Raw genomic sequence first — 14,730 nt, forward strand, 5'->3', positions numbered from 1 at the left:
TAACGAATGATGTTACTTCATTTTTTTAAAGTCTTTAGGAACTTTGATTTACAAAGGAATTCCTGGCTATCATCCATCTCTATCTCTTCTATTCTCTATCTTCTAAAAGATGTATACTACCGCTTATATTAAACTCTTGAATGCGCTATTCTTTTTTTAATGAGAAAACGAGACATATAACGAGATACATCAATAATACCATTCATTATCTGAAGTTATTAAAACGGAAAAGTACTTTGTTAGCATAAATAACGAATTAATATTTATATGTACGTATTTATTATTACGTATTAATTAAAGTATCGAGATAACGTTATCATTCGTTATCTGTGTTAGATAGTGTTATATCACAGCCCTAAATTAGTTGAGAGATCCGGTTACTCTAACGCTAGAAGCGAGCGTTAGAAAGTGTAGATAGAAAATCGATTCGAACCGATTTCCTTTGAGCAGAATCGAATAGCTGAGGTTTTGTTGAACGTAGTCGAGGAGAAAGAGAGGAAGGAAAAAGGAAAACGAGCCTGGCGACGCACAGAACGCGGACCAGTCGGAGAACGTGTAATTAAGTGCGAGGCAATAATGAAACGCATCATCCCCCTTGCTCGGGAGAAATAACAGCCCTTCGGGATACCTGGGGGATGGTCCTTTGAGGAACCAGCAATCCGTTCTGCGATTTCTAACGAGCTTTCTCACGGATGCGTGCTGCGCCATCAATTAACAATCGAATCCGCCGCCTCCCTAATTACCAGTTCACGTAGTTCGCAGGGTGTTAAACTGCGAGCGGAAAAACTGTGGAAAGAAGTTTTGGCACGATCGCTCCGTTTAACTTTTACTTTACACTTTGACAACGGTCCCTTTTGAATAAAAAATCCTTGATTTTTAGCTAATTTCGAGTTAAAGAACCAACGCAACCAAGCATTCTGCAAACAAGCATAAGTTTATAGTTACGTTCATAATTACACACGTATCATCCGTGAAAGTCTCTAATTTTACAATCTCTTAATTATAAATCTGTCTTACCAACGTCTATACCAATTATTTCAATCGAACGTACCAAATAATAAGTAGGACTGACCAAGCCGCGTTTCGTATGTATCCAATAGAAATGGTCATTGCTAACTCGCTCGAACAAGTAATCGTTCAATTGCTGCTCGTTGAACTTTACGGAAGTAGCGAATTTAGGAACACTTGCTGGAATTTTAAACTAATCGATAATAATTAATACTATCAAAATTTTACCAAAAACAAAATCGACAATGTTAGCAACAAATTAATTAACACGAATGTCATCCCTACAAATGATATAAATATATAAATATGAAAGAAAGTAAAAAAGGAAAAAATGAATAAATAGTATGAAAGAAATTTGGGAACTTTTCCTAAGGAAACGACGTGAAAATTCGCAGTTACTTAACCAGACAACGAACACCATCCGAATCGTATTAATAACGTTTAATTACACGAACGATCGTCGCCATTCAACGTCACCGTTCAATTAACCATTAACGCGGCCATTCAATTAGCCTGCGTCCCACGGGACGTCAAGGAAAATATTATTTTCGCTCGTTCCTATTTCCGGCGGAGGCGAAGGGTTAGCGTTCGACGATGTATCGATCCGCCATCATCTGACATTTCCCTCTGCCGAATGGCCATGAATTTCTTATTACGGACAATCGATGTCTGTGACGGTTGCGCAATTATGCACAGTCGAATTCGCCGGGACGATTTATTCTCAAGCGCCGGTTCTTTGGGCCCGTCCTCGAGTTCCGCGAGGATAAATGGATTCTTCGACCGTTTTCTCACCCCCTGTCAATTATCCCGTCAATTTTCCCCCGATTACATTCGCCACGGTTATTTCTATCGAATCGCGAACCTGCTGTTCTTTAAAGACGGTTAACTCTTTCGAAAACCATTTCGTTCGAGAATCCTTGAGACTTGTCGAGTGAAAATAATTTAGGCTGTTTCATATACAAAACGAGAAACATATTCACCTATATTTTTATATATTGTTCTAAATAACTAACATTTTTCAATCATTTTTATTCACTTTCTTCAGTAATTAATTAATTGATATTACTAACTAATATTCTTAAGTCTACATTTGAAAACATTGTGTCTTGAGACACATGAAACACATATACTGGAACTTAAATGAGAAAGTATTCAATGCAACTGCTTGAAACGAAGGGCTGTTATATTTGAAACACTGCTGTTTGTTCTTCGTTTCGTCAGTTGTGCGATTTTCAAATATTGTTAATATATATGTTGGATGTTACATTTAACTTCTCTTTGTTATTAAAGAATAGGGCGTTACCAATAACAGGAAAATAGAATATAGAGATCGTTACGTCTCGATCGATTAGTAAAAAAAAAGTTAAAGTTAACGCATTTAAATGCAAAAAGTTTATCTTTGGCTCGCGTCTCCATGAGAAGTATGGTTACAGGAACGAGCGTAAGGAGTTATTAAAATGGATTTGCAAAAAATGGAGACTTCACGGTCCCATGGGTGAACACACGTGTAACGGCATACGTAAAATGTATCGGCGTGTAACTTTGTCGGAGGCGGAATCTCGGCTTAGCCTGTTCAGGTGTCTGGGCGCCACGCTCGCTGATTTATCGATCAATTTATTAATGGGTCAGCTCTTCTTCGTGCGTTCGATCATGAATATCCGATGGAGCAGCCTGGACAGACGAGCGAGCCTCATAATTACTGTGATTAATGCTCGAAGCGGGGATTAATCGCCTGGCCGGTCATATTCTCGAAAATCGTTGACTCGCGGGAAAATCTAACAACCGGTTTCCTTTTTATTTCTCGAATCACCTCTCTCGCTTTCCACCCGTTCACCGTGCAAATTATCTAAAACTACCCGAGCTTCATCCACCGCGCGTTTTCTTCATTTTTTCGATCGTGCTAGTCGCGCAACAAGTAGAACGAAATCTCGGTTCAACGAATGGTTCGATCTTTACAAACTAAAAGCTATCGGTCTATTGGAATATTAGAAAATTCGGATTTTCTACGAGCAAAATGATTAAAAAAAGACAAGAAGTGACAAGTAATTTTGTCGCGATATTGTGATAGATTTTTCGTTAACGCGGTGGTTTTACCGATCACTCAAAGGGTTAACCATCGGATCGGTAATTAACTTGACCGCCTCTCTGTTCCGCAGAAAGCTTCTTTCGCGTGGTCCGAGGGTGGCGAGGAGGGCGGCGGGAGCGGTGGAGGCGGTGGCGGCGGTGGCGGCGGCGGCGGCGGTGGCGGAGGTACGGCTGGCACCGGAACCGGAAGCACGGGCCCAACCGCAACCGGAGGCGGTGGATTGGCCCATTGGGTCAGCGTAATGGCGGAGCACATCCACAATCCACACTCGGCCACAGGGGTCGGCGGTGTTCATCATCAACAACAGTCACCTCCGCAACCACCCTATCCGTGGAACAATGGCCTCTCCAGCGATGTGAGTACCTGTGTGTTCAACATTTTTCTCCTACTCCGAAGTTCCTTATTTTTTATTTGAAACCTCTCTTATTCGTCGAGCAATGGAAATTGTTAACCGTAAACGAGCAAAAGAATTAAATAAAATCGGACATTGATTTATATATCATAGTAGGGATAGTGAAATTTGACATTGCGAATCTGATTAATAAATTATAGCGACGCAATTTAGCAAACTTTGTGCATATAATCCGCGATACGTGTTTGTACAGTAAATGCGCGGTCTTGAATGGTACCAAAATGGTAGCTAATCAGAACGTAGAAGAATCTCTACCTAAGTTTCCCGCCATCGGTTTTATCGTAACAGTTGGAGCACCGGGCTGCAGCTTGGCAAGTGCGATGAAATAATTCGAGGATTAATTTTATATGCGTCGTATTACGAGTATTACGAGGCAGGGACCAGTTAATTGGCTACAAAGAGGCCGGCGTTTAAGTCGTTCCTCGTCGCGAGAGCTTTACGAGGAGGACAAATCGCGACTCGTTTCTTTCTTAACCGGCTTTACTTTTATATTTCATAAGATATGTAAAATCATTTCCGGCCGGATGTCTTTATTCCAGAATTTCTCCCTTTAATCGTCGTTCACCTACGTGTGTATGTAATATTACGCTCTCTCAGTTTCCTATTCGTTCGTTTTTCTTGCTCGCGTAATTAGTAACGCTAATAATATTTATTACTGCTGTTATTCTTTATTCTTTCTGACGAAATGTAAGTTTCAGAAAAAGATAAAAATGGAAACGGCCTAATAATAATGAATATATCCAAGAAAGGGTAAAAATTACGAACAAACGTAAAATTCGTATCAAAAGATGTATGATCGGAACAATTTTGATCGTAAAGTTTGTTACGGAATTTTAATGGAAAGCAAAGTTTGTTTTTTAAACTGAGTTTTGTCGATGTCACAATTCGCAGCAAAAGGAGTCAGACGTCTAAAAATCTCATATTGACTGTTTCTCTCACGCCCTTTTCACCATGCGAACTTTCTTCTTGTAGTAGGGAGATCAGATAATCGAGCCCTATTTCAGACGGGGATATTGCAATCTAATGGTCAGTACTATCGTCTCTTGTAATCACCTGAGAAATCAAAGATGCTTTGTACAAGCATTGCATTCCACGGAAATTCCTGTATCGACTTCAAAGAGCGACACTCTAATTTAACGAAAAAAATTCTACAAAATTTAACGTTAACTATACTACTATAAAGGTAATTGACCCTAACGAATATATTTTAGTTTAAATGCAATTGAAATCGTCTCGAGATAAAACAGTTCCCTAAGGAAAACGCATAGAGACCGCACGGTTTTCTTACGGATAAAAAATGAGCAAAAAAAATGGATCAACGAACGAAAAACGACGAGCACCAAATAAAATCGCCCGGAAGACGGCGTCGTTAGGTCCCGCGATGTCGTCGAGGAGGCCCTGAAAGCACGCGAAGACAGGATCTCTCCCTCCTTTCTTTTCTTTTTTTTTTTTTGCGACGAACGAGTTACCCCTGTTTTAATTTCGTTTTCCGTGTCCCTCTCTCGAGGTCTGTGTCTCTACACGAGAATCCTGCATAATTCGGACGAGGTTGGATTAGAAAGCGGCAGAGAAAGGAGAGAAAGAGAGAGAGAAAGGGACGCGGGAACGAAGACAAAGAGGTCGATGGGTGTTGGTGAAAAAGAAGAAACGAAAAAATGACGAGGAGACGAGAGGCGCTGGAAAGGATTGGTGATCGTTTTGCATACTCTTCTCGCTCCGCCTTTAAGGTGAATGAAGAAAAAAAACAAACAGACGGAAGCGCGAAAAAAATGCTCACGAGACAACAGGGGAGAGAGAGGGTTCGTTTGAATACGCACGGATTCGGAGAGGTTTCGGTACGCCGCGGCATTACGGATACCTTTCTCATTTGAGAATCACGGAATGGCTTCCTAAGCTTTTTTTAAAAGAACTTGGAAATAATTTTTATGGACGGATGACGGATTCTTTGCGGATACCGTGTAATATTCTTGAAAAATAGTTAGTTATAGAGTTTTTATTTATTTATCTGTGACAGTCTAATTTGTAATTACTAAGGAACACGTTTCTTCTTTTACGACGAAAGATTTCATCTCTCAATGACACCGTTCGTTTGACAAATGTAGCGAAACTTCATACTGTAGTGATTAAATAGTTAAGCAGATTCGTTGAACTTAGATTTTTCGTTAAATACATTTCTTATATTAAGTATTATATAAAAGGTATATTTAATTCTATTTTCTATGTTAGAATACTCTGATATCACTCCCGTCTTCTGTCTCGAAATTTTCTTTCAGAACCTTGTTAGAACGTTATTTTCTTGGTTATTGTAAAACTGCTTGGTAAACTTTCACAGCCTTTCTTAGACAGTCTTGAAACGTCTGCCACATAACCGATTGTAACATCAGCAATTTAAAGTAATCGAAACCAGTATAACAGAATCCCCGCCCCTTTCAACGACAATCGGAGCAATCAGAAAGCCTGCCCTCGACTTTCCATGCCAGAAACAAAGCTACCGTACCACGAACGGATCCCATGTACCACGGTATACAGCAAGGTGCTGCGAATCGCGTTCCCGGATTCGAATGGCCGGTCAGGGTGCCAGTAGGGTGAGTTCAGATCGCTGGATGCGGAAGACGCTTCCGTGGGCCCCATAGAAAGATCAGCCGGTTTTTTGTCTAGCTTCGGGTGCCCGCAGGACCCACGCTATGGGACTCTTGGAGAGGCCTCGAGGAAAAAACAAGGAACCGTAACAATAGGGGTACGATTTAAATAATCCGCGGCATGCAAATGCCCCGTAGATTCTCACGGGACGGGCTGTGGGCTTTTCCTTGGCGAAGGGGTGGGGGTTGATCGAGGCGAGAGAAAAAAAGAAAGAAGGACGCGAAGACAATCGAGCGATCTGCATACGAACACATACGGGTTGTGCAGTTTCAACCCCTTCGAGTGTTTCGGGGATGATCGATTGCGTCGCGGAGGAATTTAATTGAGGGTCGTCGGCTGGATTGTTTTTTTTTTTCTTTCTTTGATTGCACTTTTACAACCGACAAGGCGCAATTTTCGAAATTTCAGCTGAGAGAGAAAACAAGGGTGAGTTCATCGGGGAGAATCGATTATTATTTGATACGTATAATCTGATAATTCGCTGATAATGATAGAGATGTACGTTTTTACTTAAATACTTTTGGATGATAATTTTATGAGGTGTAGGGATGTAGTTTTATTTTTGAGTGAAGCATGCTATATTTTGAAGTAATGGTACGTGAAGTATTGTAACTCCAGTGAAGCACAAATATATTTTCTATATTTTATCCTTAGGTGTTTATAGACAAAAATGGTGGCGTGAACCAGTTACAATTCTTCAATTTGGTATTCAATTTTTAAAAACTTTTTTTCCTCCGATCTATTTTTCTCTTAAATGTAAGAAAGTTTCTTAAAATATTTGTACTAAATTCGTCACACAAAGAAAGAGTCCATCTGCTTTTAGTATTCAAAATCTAATAATAGAAAAACCAACCGTTCTGTAGAGCATACGCCTATAGATTTCTCTGAACGAAAGAAAAGACAAACTCGATTACTCAAAAACGATCTTCCATCAAGCAACACTGGAAAAAAAAACAGGAGAAAGAAACCAGGAAACATGCCAGGTACAAATTAGGTCAAGCCTAGTTTCTCGAACTGGTCCAAGGCCACGAATGGCAGCGAGCCTCGTGCGGCGCGTAACAAGAGGGATGAAACGGAAGAGGCCGTCGTCGGTGCCCCTGTAAACACGTTTTCGAATGTTGTAATCTGTCGCCGGTTTCACCCAGCGGGTGGTCAACCCTTTTTTCCATGCTTTTTTACGCCTGCCCGACCTTAATCCCTTAAAACGCTTAGAGCAGCTCTTTAGGGTAATTTCTAGCTAAGGGGTGGGGTTAAAGCGTATACAGAGGGATGGCACTGGGGTTCACCCTGAAGGTGAAGATGCAAAACACCTTGGAAAACACCGGCCCGAAGCGACTAACTGGAACATCCCGTGCCGCGTGAGAGTCCTGCAAGAAACTACCCCATGAAGATTATGCAAAGGAAGACTCTACTACTCTCTTTCGGTCCTGATATTCTCTCGTTCTACCCCTGCGCCACGCTCTGTCGGGACGAAAATTAAAATAATGGCCCTGCTCGCCTACCCTGTTGCCAATTTTTATCCCCCTCCCGGTCCCCACCCTTATCCACCTTGTGTCTCATCCTTCCAGTTCCTTCCAATACCCCCTCTACGAGGCGTTACGTTTTTCAGTTCCTCCTTCGGGGAAGCTTTTTTTGCACTCCGCTCCACGATCTTCTCTCTTTTGTTCTTTTTTTTTCATTTTCCTCTTCGTTCCACAGAACCGGGGATGCAAATCGTAGAGCAACGGTATTTTTGTCTCTGCTCGACGTGAGACAAAAAAAAAACCGGCCGCGATACAGGAGCCGGCTCATTGTCTCGTCCACGGGTTCGTCACGGGAGTAGCAACCCCTTCCTCGAGCGATCTGGATCGGCTAATGAATTTTCGCGTAACGTATCGCGGGTATGCACGCATCCAGAAAGGGGTTACCGTTGATTCTTTTTTTTTCATAATTTTTTTTCGACGTTCCTGGGACCAGCTTTGTGTATCAAAACTCAACGGCCGTTCTGATTTCATTGTTTTTTTTTTACCGTTTTTTTTTCAAGGAGAGTCAGTGTTACGGGTGTAACGTTTGCTTAGTCAGTTTTCCTGAAGGAATTCCGTTCTTTTTTTGCGCGCGCGGAATATTATACATAGTATAGTCGGCTTGAACTGATTTAATTTATCGGAGATCTTTTGATAGGGTTGGGAAGGTAGAAGAATAAATTGCGATCGGACATGGTTGCAGTACAGTCCCTTTTTTGCCGCGACTTGCTAATTTGAATATTTCTTTCTGCAATCTTTCTTTTGCAAATAGTGCCAGCGGAATTACAATAGTGTTTAATAAATATATTTTTTCAAAATTTCATTAATTTTAAAATTTCTAGCGTTTTGCAAACACTCGAATGCTGTCGTACACTTATTGGCAATACTGTATTTCTGAATCCACAATTATTCTGCTCATCGAACTCGTTGCCCGTAAGTAGTACTACGCGAGTCACCCCCAAACGGGAGCTCGGAAGTGCGGGCAGTCACGCGAATCGAAAGCGCAGGCTGGCAGCGTGTTTCTGCATCTACTATAGTCGAGGGAGAAAATAAACGAAAGGGAATCGGCGAGAAATCGTTACGCCTCGGCGGACACGGGCAGAAGGATCGGAAGATGGAAACGGCGATGGTAAAAAGGGCTATAACTTAGTCCTGGACCCGAATGTTGTGACACCGTCACCAGGAAAAGGGGTTGGCTGTCGATGCGACGATGTCCATTGTCTCTCTGCTTGCGACAATGTCTGCGGGGGGTTATTTCCCTGAAGGGTTCATAATAGCAGAGCCGGAAAGCTGTGAAATTTTTAAGGATGGAAAGTAACAGTTTCTGAAGTCGATGGGGTTGGATTTTTTTGACGAAGCCGCGAAGATAAAACGTTGGTCGTGCTTTTATTGAGCTTCAACAAGAGAAAAGTTCGTGATTTTATTTAGATGCTTCCGAATTGTAAGAATAGTTGAATTTTTATTTTATTAAAATTCTGAAAAATTTGCAATTAAAGGTGCAACATCGTTTCTAAATATCGAAAATAAATGTATCAAAAATATGGCGCTAAAGATACAAAGATAATTTTTCATTTCTACTAACATCCGCCAATTGAATTTTTCAACTTGCAACACACAGCTCTTATATTTCCACAAGAACACAATGAATTAACACAATATTTATAGATAATGGAATTCCAAAATAGTGTTACCAAAAACAAAGTATACCCAATCCACTCTAACCGTTTCGATTGAAAAAAAAAGCCATTCAGACATCTCTCAGGAACCGTTAGCCCCGAAGACGTAACCAAGAATCCCAAAGTAAATGCCGTTAGACATACGCAAAAGAGCTATAATAAAAAAAAAATTAGCACCCATGAGAGACGCGGTTCGAACGTTTCTTCCGGAGATTACCGCGTCCCAACTCTGGTTGGAGACAAAAAATAAAAAAAAAAAAGGAGGAAGCATCTCTGAGGACGAAAGGGATGCAAGCGCTAGGGGTGCGTATGCAGATGACGGTAAAAGTGGAGTACAAAGGGCCCATAGTCTCACGCTATTGTGGCCCAGGTAAGATAAAGGTTGACTGGCCCTCGGGGTGCCCCACAGCCATCCACTCCTTCCTCTCTCTCCCTCTTTCGGGTGTCTCTTTAATTTTTATTAATGATAAAGAATTTGAATTTCTGCATCGGTGATATGGGAACGGCGAAAGAAGAGTCGTGCGTCTCGTAGACGAGTACGTGACTCGGGCGGATCCTAGGAGGCTAGGCTCCCGTTGCCATCGATCATAATTATCCGGTTTACGGGACGGGTTACGGTGTCACGAGCAATTCTCTACGGTGAAGGTGCGAGCCTTAGGCGCGGAAGGGTTGGTCGCTTCTACGGAGCTTTCTACGGAAGAGAGGCTTGAGAGATTTTTTGGAGGATTTAGCTGGCTAAATCTTTTAGCTGGTTCCGAGGACTTTTGGATCCAAATTTCTAACCTAGTATATTAGGATCTAATTAATTAAGTTCAATTCAATTTTTAATCATGTTATAATTTAACACTGCGAGAATGAAATGCAAAACCTAATCAAAAAGAAGGTTTCTTTTTGGAAGTTTCTTTTGTATTAAACGTTTTGGAAGAATATTTGAGTAATTTCGATACAATGAGACGAATTTCTTGAAATTTGAAAACGAGATTTCGTTTGGAATAAATTGTGATAGTTATACTTGACAGAAGTGGTTAAAAAATTTAAGAATCAAACTCCGAAGAAACTATTAACCTCACAAATTTAATTAGTTGTAAAAGGGATGAGAGGTTAGGATATTGTTAACGTTAAATTGAAATAATTAAAAAAAAAGTTACGAAATCTTGCGTGAACCTGAGAATTGGTATCAGAGGGGAACATGTCTTGAACAGGCAGGAGAAGGTTCTAATTAATGCATTCCGTGTTGTCAGATCGTTAAAATGGCGCGGAGGAACGCATGTCGCGAAGAAACAGTAGGTTCAGTGTTTTAGACGGCCACGTGTTTTTTAATGACGAGTAACAGACGCTGTGGCGTTTCATTGAATCGATCGAGCGACCGGGTGTCCCCCACAAATTTTTTTCTTGCCTCCGACAGATCCATTTCAACGTTCTGAAAAAATTTGTTGGAACTCGCGTTCCTTCGATCGCACCGAAACCAGACAAGCCGAGAGCCTAAAGTTAGGCTGAGGGGGAAGAAAATGTTCCTCACGCGTTCCTACATTTTTTAAAAGATTCTCAAATATACAAACGTTTTGCATTCTGCTCTAAATTGACGTAAGTTGAGTGCACGTCGAATTATTATAATTCCATTTCTTATTTTTATTTTTTTTTTGTGTAGAAAATTTTAGAAAAATTAAAAGCGTGGAGGATTTTTATAGTAAATATTGTAGAAAGTCAATTATTTTCAGAGTTTAGACTAAGGTTTAGATTATTTATAGGTTCGACCTGCGAGATACGACGATGCCGTTCTTGTTTTAGTTTTAATAATCGTTATGAGAAGAGAGGAGCGAAGTCTTTTGGCCAAGGAGCCAAACTAAAGGCGGAATAGTCAATGATCGGTATGCGCTGAGAGAAATATAATCTTTTATCTTTAACAATAATTTTAGTTTAGATTCCAATGTCCTATAACCTTATGGATATTACAGAATTTTTATCATAATCGTGCATAGATATATGCTATTGTTTTTTTTTTCAAATAACGAAAAATCAATTGAAGTTTCATTTTAATAATCGTGTTTAAAAATTTTCTACCATTTCATTCAAATTGTGCTAGCAGGAATAATTCTTGTTAAAATTTTAGCGTCTCATATATTTACTCTATCTCACAAAAACAATTTGAAAATTAATAAGACGTAGAGGTTTCGAAGCATAAAAATACTCGTTGGTTTCTACTCGTATCACGGTTTGCTTTCTGTTATCATAGTTGTTTGATTATCATTTTCAAAATCCACTTTCTAAACGACGATAGTGACGAAACAAGCGACAGGAAACTGGTGAAAAAATCGGTGGGGCAGGAGGCGCGCGTGAAGTAACGCGTTTAAACTTTCAACTACTTCCGCGTGTCACAATCGAGATTTACGGAAGTTCGAGAGCAGGGCTTTGAGGAAGTTCGGCCAAAAGAAAATCATGAAAGTTCGACTACTAAAAGGGACTTGGGCGTTACACTTTCTTCGCCGTTCCCTCTTTTTTTCACCCCTTTCCTTTGCGAAACGATCGAATCGACGTCACTGAGAACGTGTACACCACCCTGATTTCTCCGATTCGAACGAAAAAAATAGAAAAGAGTGAAGGAGAAAATTGTAAATACCGTGATCGCGATGAAATGAGCTGCGCGAGAGGGAGTGAAACGAACGATAAGGGAAGTAAATTGCGTGCATGGGAATACGAGCGAAATAGCAAAAACGTGTGAACTTTGGATTTTCAAGTTTAGAAGTTTAAAAAGATTTCTGATGGCTGAGAAGATAGTGTCCTTTGATACCTCGGTTCAGTGGGAAGTTTGTAGCAAGCTAATGAAGAAATTTAGAGAGTTGGCAAATGAAATAAATGAAATTTTTGTTCACGTAATTTCGTTCGAAGGGACATTTACGTGAAACCCTCGATGGTTATACAGGGTAAGAGTTGAAAATAAATTTACACCACCCCAATTTTTGAAACCGTATTCTTCACGAAATTTAGGGAAAATTGCATAGCTTTGAAATAATTGAATTTCCACGTTACAGCTACCTTAACTCAGATTTCTAAACTACCATTTTCATGTACGTTTTACATCTGATTAATAGATACCTCAGAAATATATACCTTAAAAATCAAAAAGTGCTCCATTTCCCCATTTTCTCCCCCTAATCTGTAATATTACCACCTCGATTTCATTATCAATAAGATCCGTCAATAAGACTTCATTTTTGTAATCTATATATTTACTTGCGACTCTGGCCATACGCGGAATATAAGCTTAAACCATGTTAAAACTAATTAATAGACACGAAAACAACGGGAAGCTTAGAAAATGCGCGAGATTAAACGTTCGAGGAGGAGAAGTTGAAATCCTCGGTGGTGGTAGAGGTGTCTTGGGGCGAGAGAATGTCGGCTACACTTTCTCCAAAGCGGATTGTACCTCTATTGAGCGGCGTGTCTCGCATCCTGTGTCCGCCACTTAATGAAAAATAGAGAGGAACAGAAGGTGGAAGGCGTTCGTTGCGAGGGAGGCGAAAAAGAGGAAGACGAGGGGGAGGGGGAGGGGGGCGGAAGGGAGGAAAGAAAGCCAGTGAAAATATCAGAATCGATATTTGACCTCCGGCTGTGACGGGGGAAGACGGGAAATGGAAGGAAACGCAACCGGGCGCTGGACTGGTCTTTGAAGAGCTGTAGCTACCAATGTTGCCGCCATCTTTCCGATATTTGATGGACCTCGATAGAGGAGGAGAGAGAAAGGGGACGACTTCTTCCATCTGTCGCGCGATATTGAGGATCAAAAAACGCTGTCAGGCGAGCTGGATATCCTTGGCGATTCGCGTAATTAAATAGTCCAACAACACTATCTAATATCTGATCCTTAAGTTTTTTCTTGAAAATTAAAGAAATTCGTAACAAATGGCTAGAAAAATAGCAAATCTGTGGAACAGTGGATCGTTCGGTACCAAATTTAACGACATAAATGGGGAAATTAAGAATGTGAAATTGAGAACGTTCTTATGAAGGAATTATTTATCGCAGAGTGGTCAAAAACGAAACGGTCCCCTGCTTATAATGTATGAACCCATTAACCTATTAAGTTTTTAACTTTTTATCGCGTGCTTCATTCCATCAGTGAAATAGACCACTTTAAAGTGACTAATTTTATTGAGTTTAATGACAAAACCTGACGAGGAAACCTAACTTAATTGTGGTTGACGGATCCAAATCGTAGGCGAAATAAATATACGTTCATATAAAAATAGCCGCGACACCCAGACGCAAAAATTTGGAATTTCATGCTACGAAAACATCCAGTCTCTGTTTAACCCAATATCATCACCCCTATCATTTCGTAAAGAGGGGGTGGTACACCACATCATTCACATTGAAAAACAGATTTTTCGTAATTGAAGTTCTCCGTTATTGTGACGAACGGGTTGCAAATTGTTCGGTAAAGCGCGCGAACTGCCCCATAAACCGGAAGAATAACGTTACCCCGGGCGTCGCCGCGAACTGGAAGTTGCCGTCGACGAAAAAAAGGAAGGTGGGGGTTGGAATGAAGGCACGAGGGAATCCGAAAAGAGAAAAAAAGGGAGAGAGAAAGAGAGAGGAGACCAACGCGCACGATCGCCGGTGAGAACCGATTGACGAAGATCGATATCTCGAAAAGTGTGAGCCAAGAGAGGGGGTCGTAAGAAAAACTGCGATTTAGCGCCAGAATGAATCTCGAAGGAGGGGCACGATCGCCGATTGCCGGACTTTATGGATTAAACTGCGTGAGGTGAAGTGTCGGACGAGGGAAGACGGTGGACACGGTGAAACAAAGAAGCCAGGAGTATAACGTAAATGTTTGCATAAGTTATCCTGCGATGGCCAAGGAACAAGGGCGAACGGCCACGACGCGCTAGTGGAAAATGCATCAGCGGAAAAAAGATGAGCAAAGAATTTTGTAACAAGAAGATTGTGTTTCTTGAGTGGAGGAGAGGGGACAGGGTACGTTAAAGGAGAAAAAAACAAGAGCAGAGTTCTTCTGGCCACGTGGTTCGTTGAGAATAGAAAAGAGCCGAGGGAGAAATTGTTCGACAGCGATGTTAACGGTAGCTGGTCAGTCGGAGGGCACCGAGATATTTTTATAAAATTATTCGAGGCCCGAGGCGGTTTCTATCTCGCCGGTAGTTTGATGAAAAACAGGAAAAAGGGAGGGAAAAGGGCGGCACTCGCGGAAATAGGGAAAAAGGGTGGCGGCGGAGTGGGCGAAGAGGTGCGCGGAGGGTAGAAGAGAGGAGGAAGAAAAAGAAAAACCGGCCACCGGGATCGATATTGAACCACCCTCTGGAAAAAAAGAAAGCCGGAAAAGAACGGAGGTACAAAAAGGAAGAGATCGAGGCGGAGAGGGGGGGGGGGTGGAAGACAGGATGGAAA

General features: G+C 41.2%; 1 protein-coding gene across 1 annotated transcript in view; it reads left to right on the forward strand.

Annotated features, from left to right (window-relative positions):
• Positions 1–14,730, forward strand: part of LOC143423638 (uncharacterized) — a 122,301-nt gene that overhangs the window by 2,637 nt on the left and 104,934 nt on the right. Inside the window, exon 2 of the mRNA XM_076895124.1 lies at positions 3,165–3,449. Coding sequence (XP_076751239.1) covers positions 3,165–3,449 — 285 coding nt within the window. The remainder of the gene's footprint in view (positions 1–3,164; positions 3,450–14,730) is intronic.

This window comes from Xylocopa sonorina, chromosome 5, assembly GCF_050948175.1.
Source record: "Xylocopa sonorina isolate GNS202 chromosome 5, iyXylSono1_principal, whole genome shotgun sequence".
In the NCBI taxonomy this organism is placed as follows: Eukaryota; Metazoa; Arthropoda; class Insecta; order Hymenoptera; family Apidae; genus Xylocopa; species Xylocopa sonorina.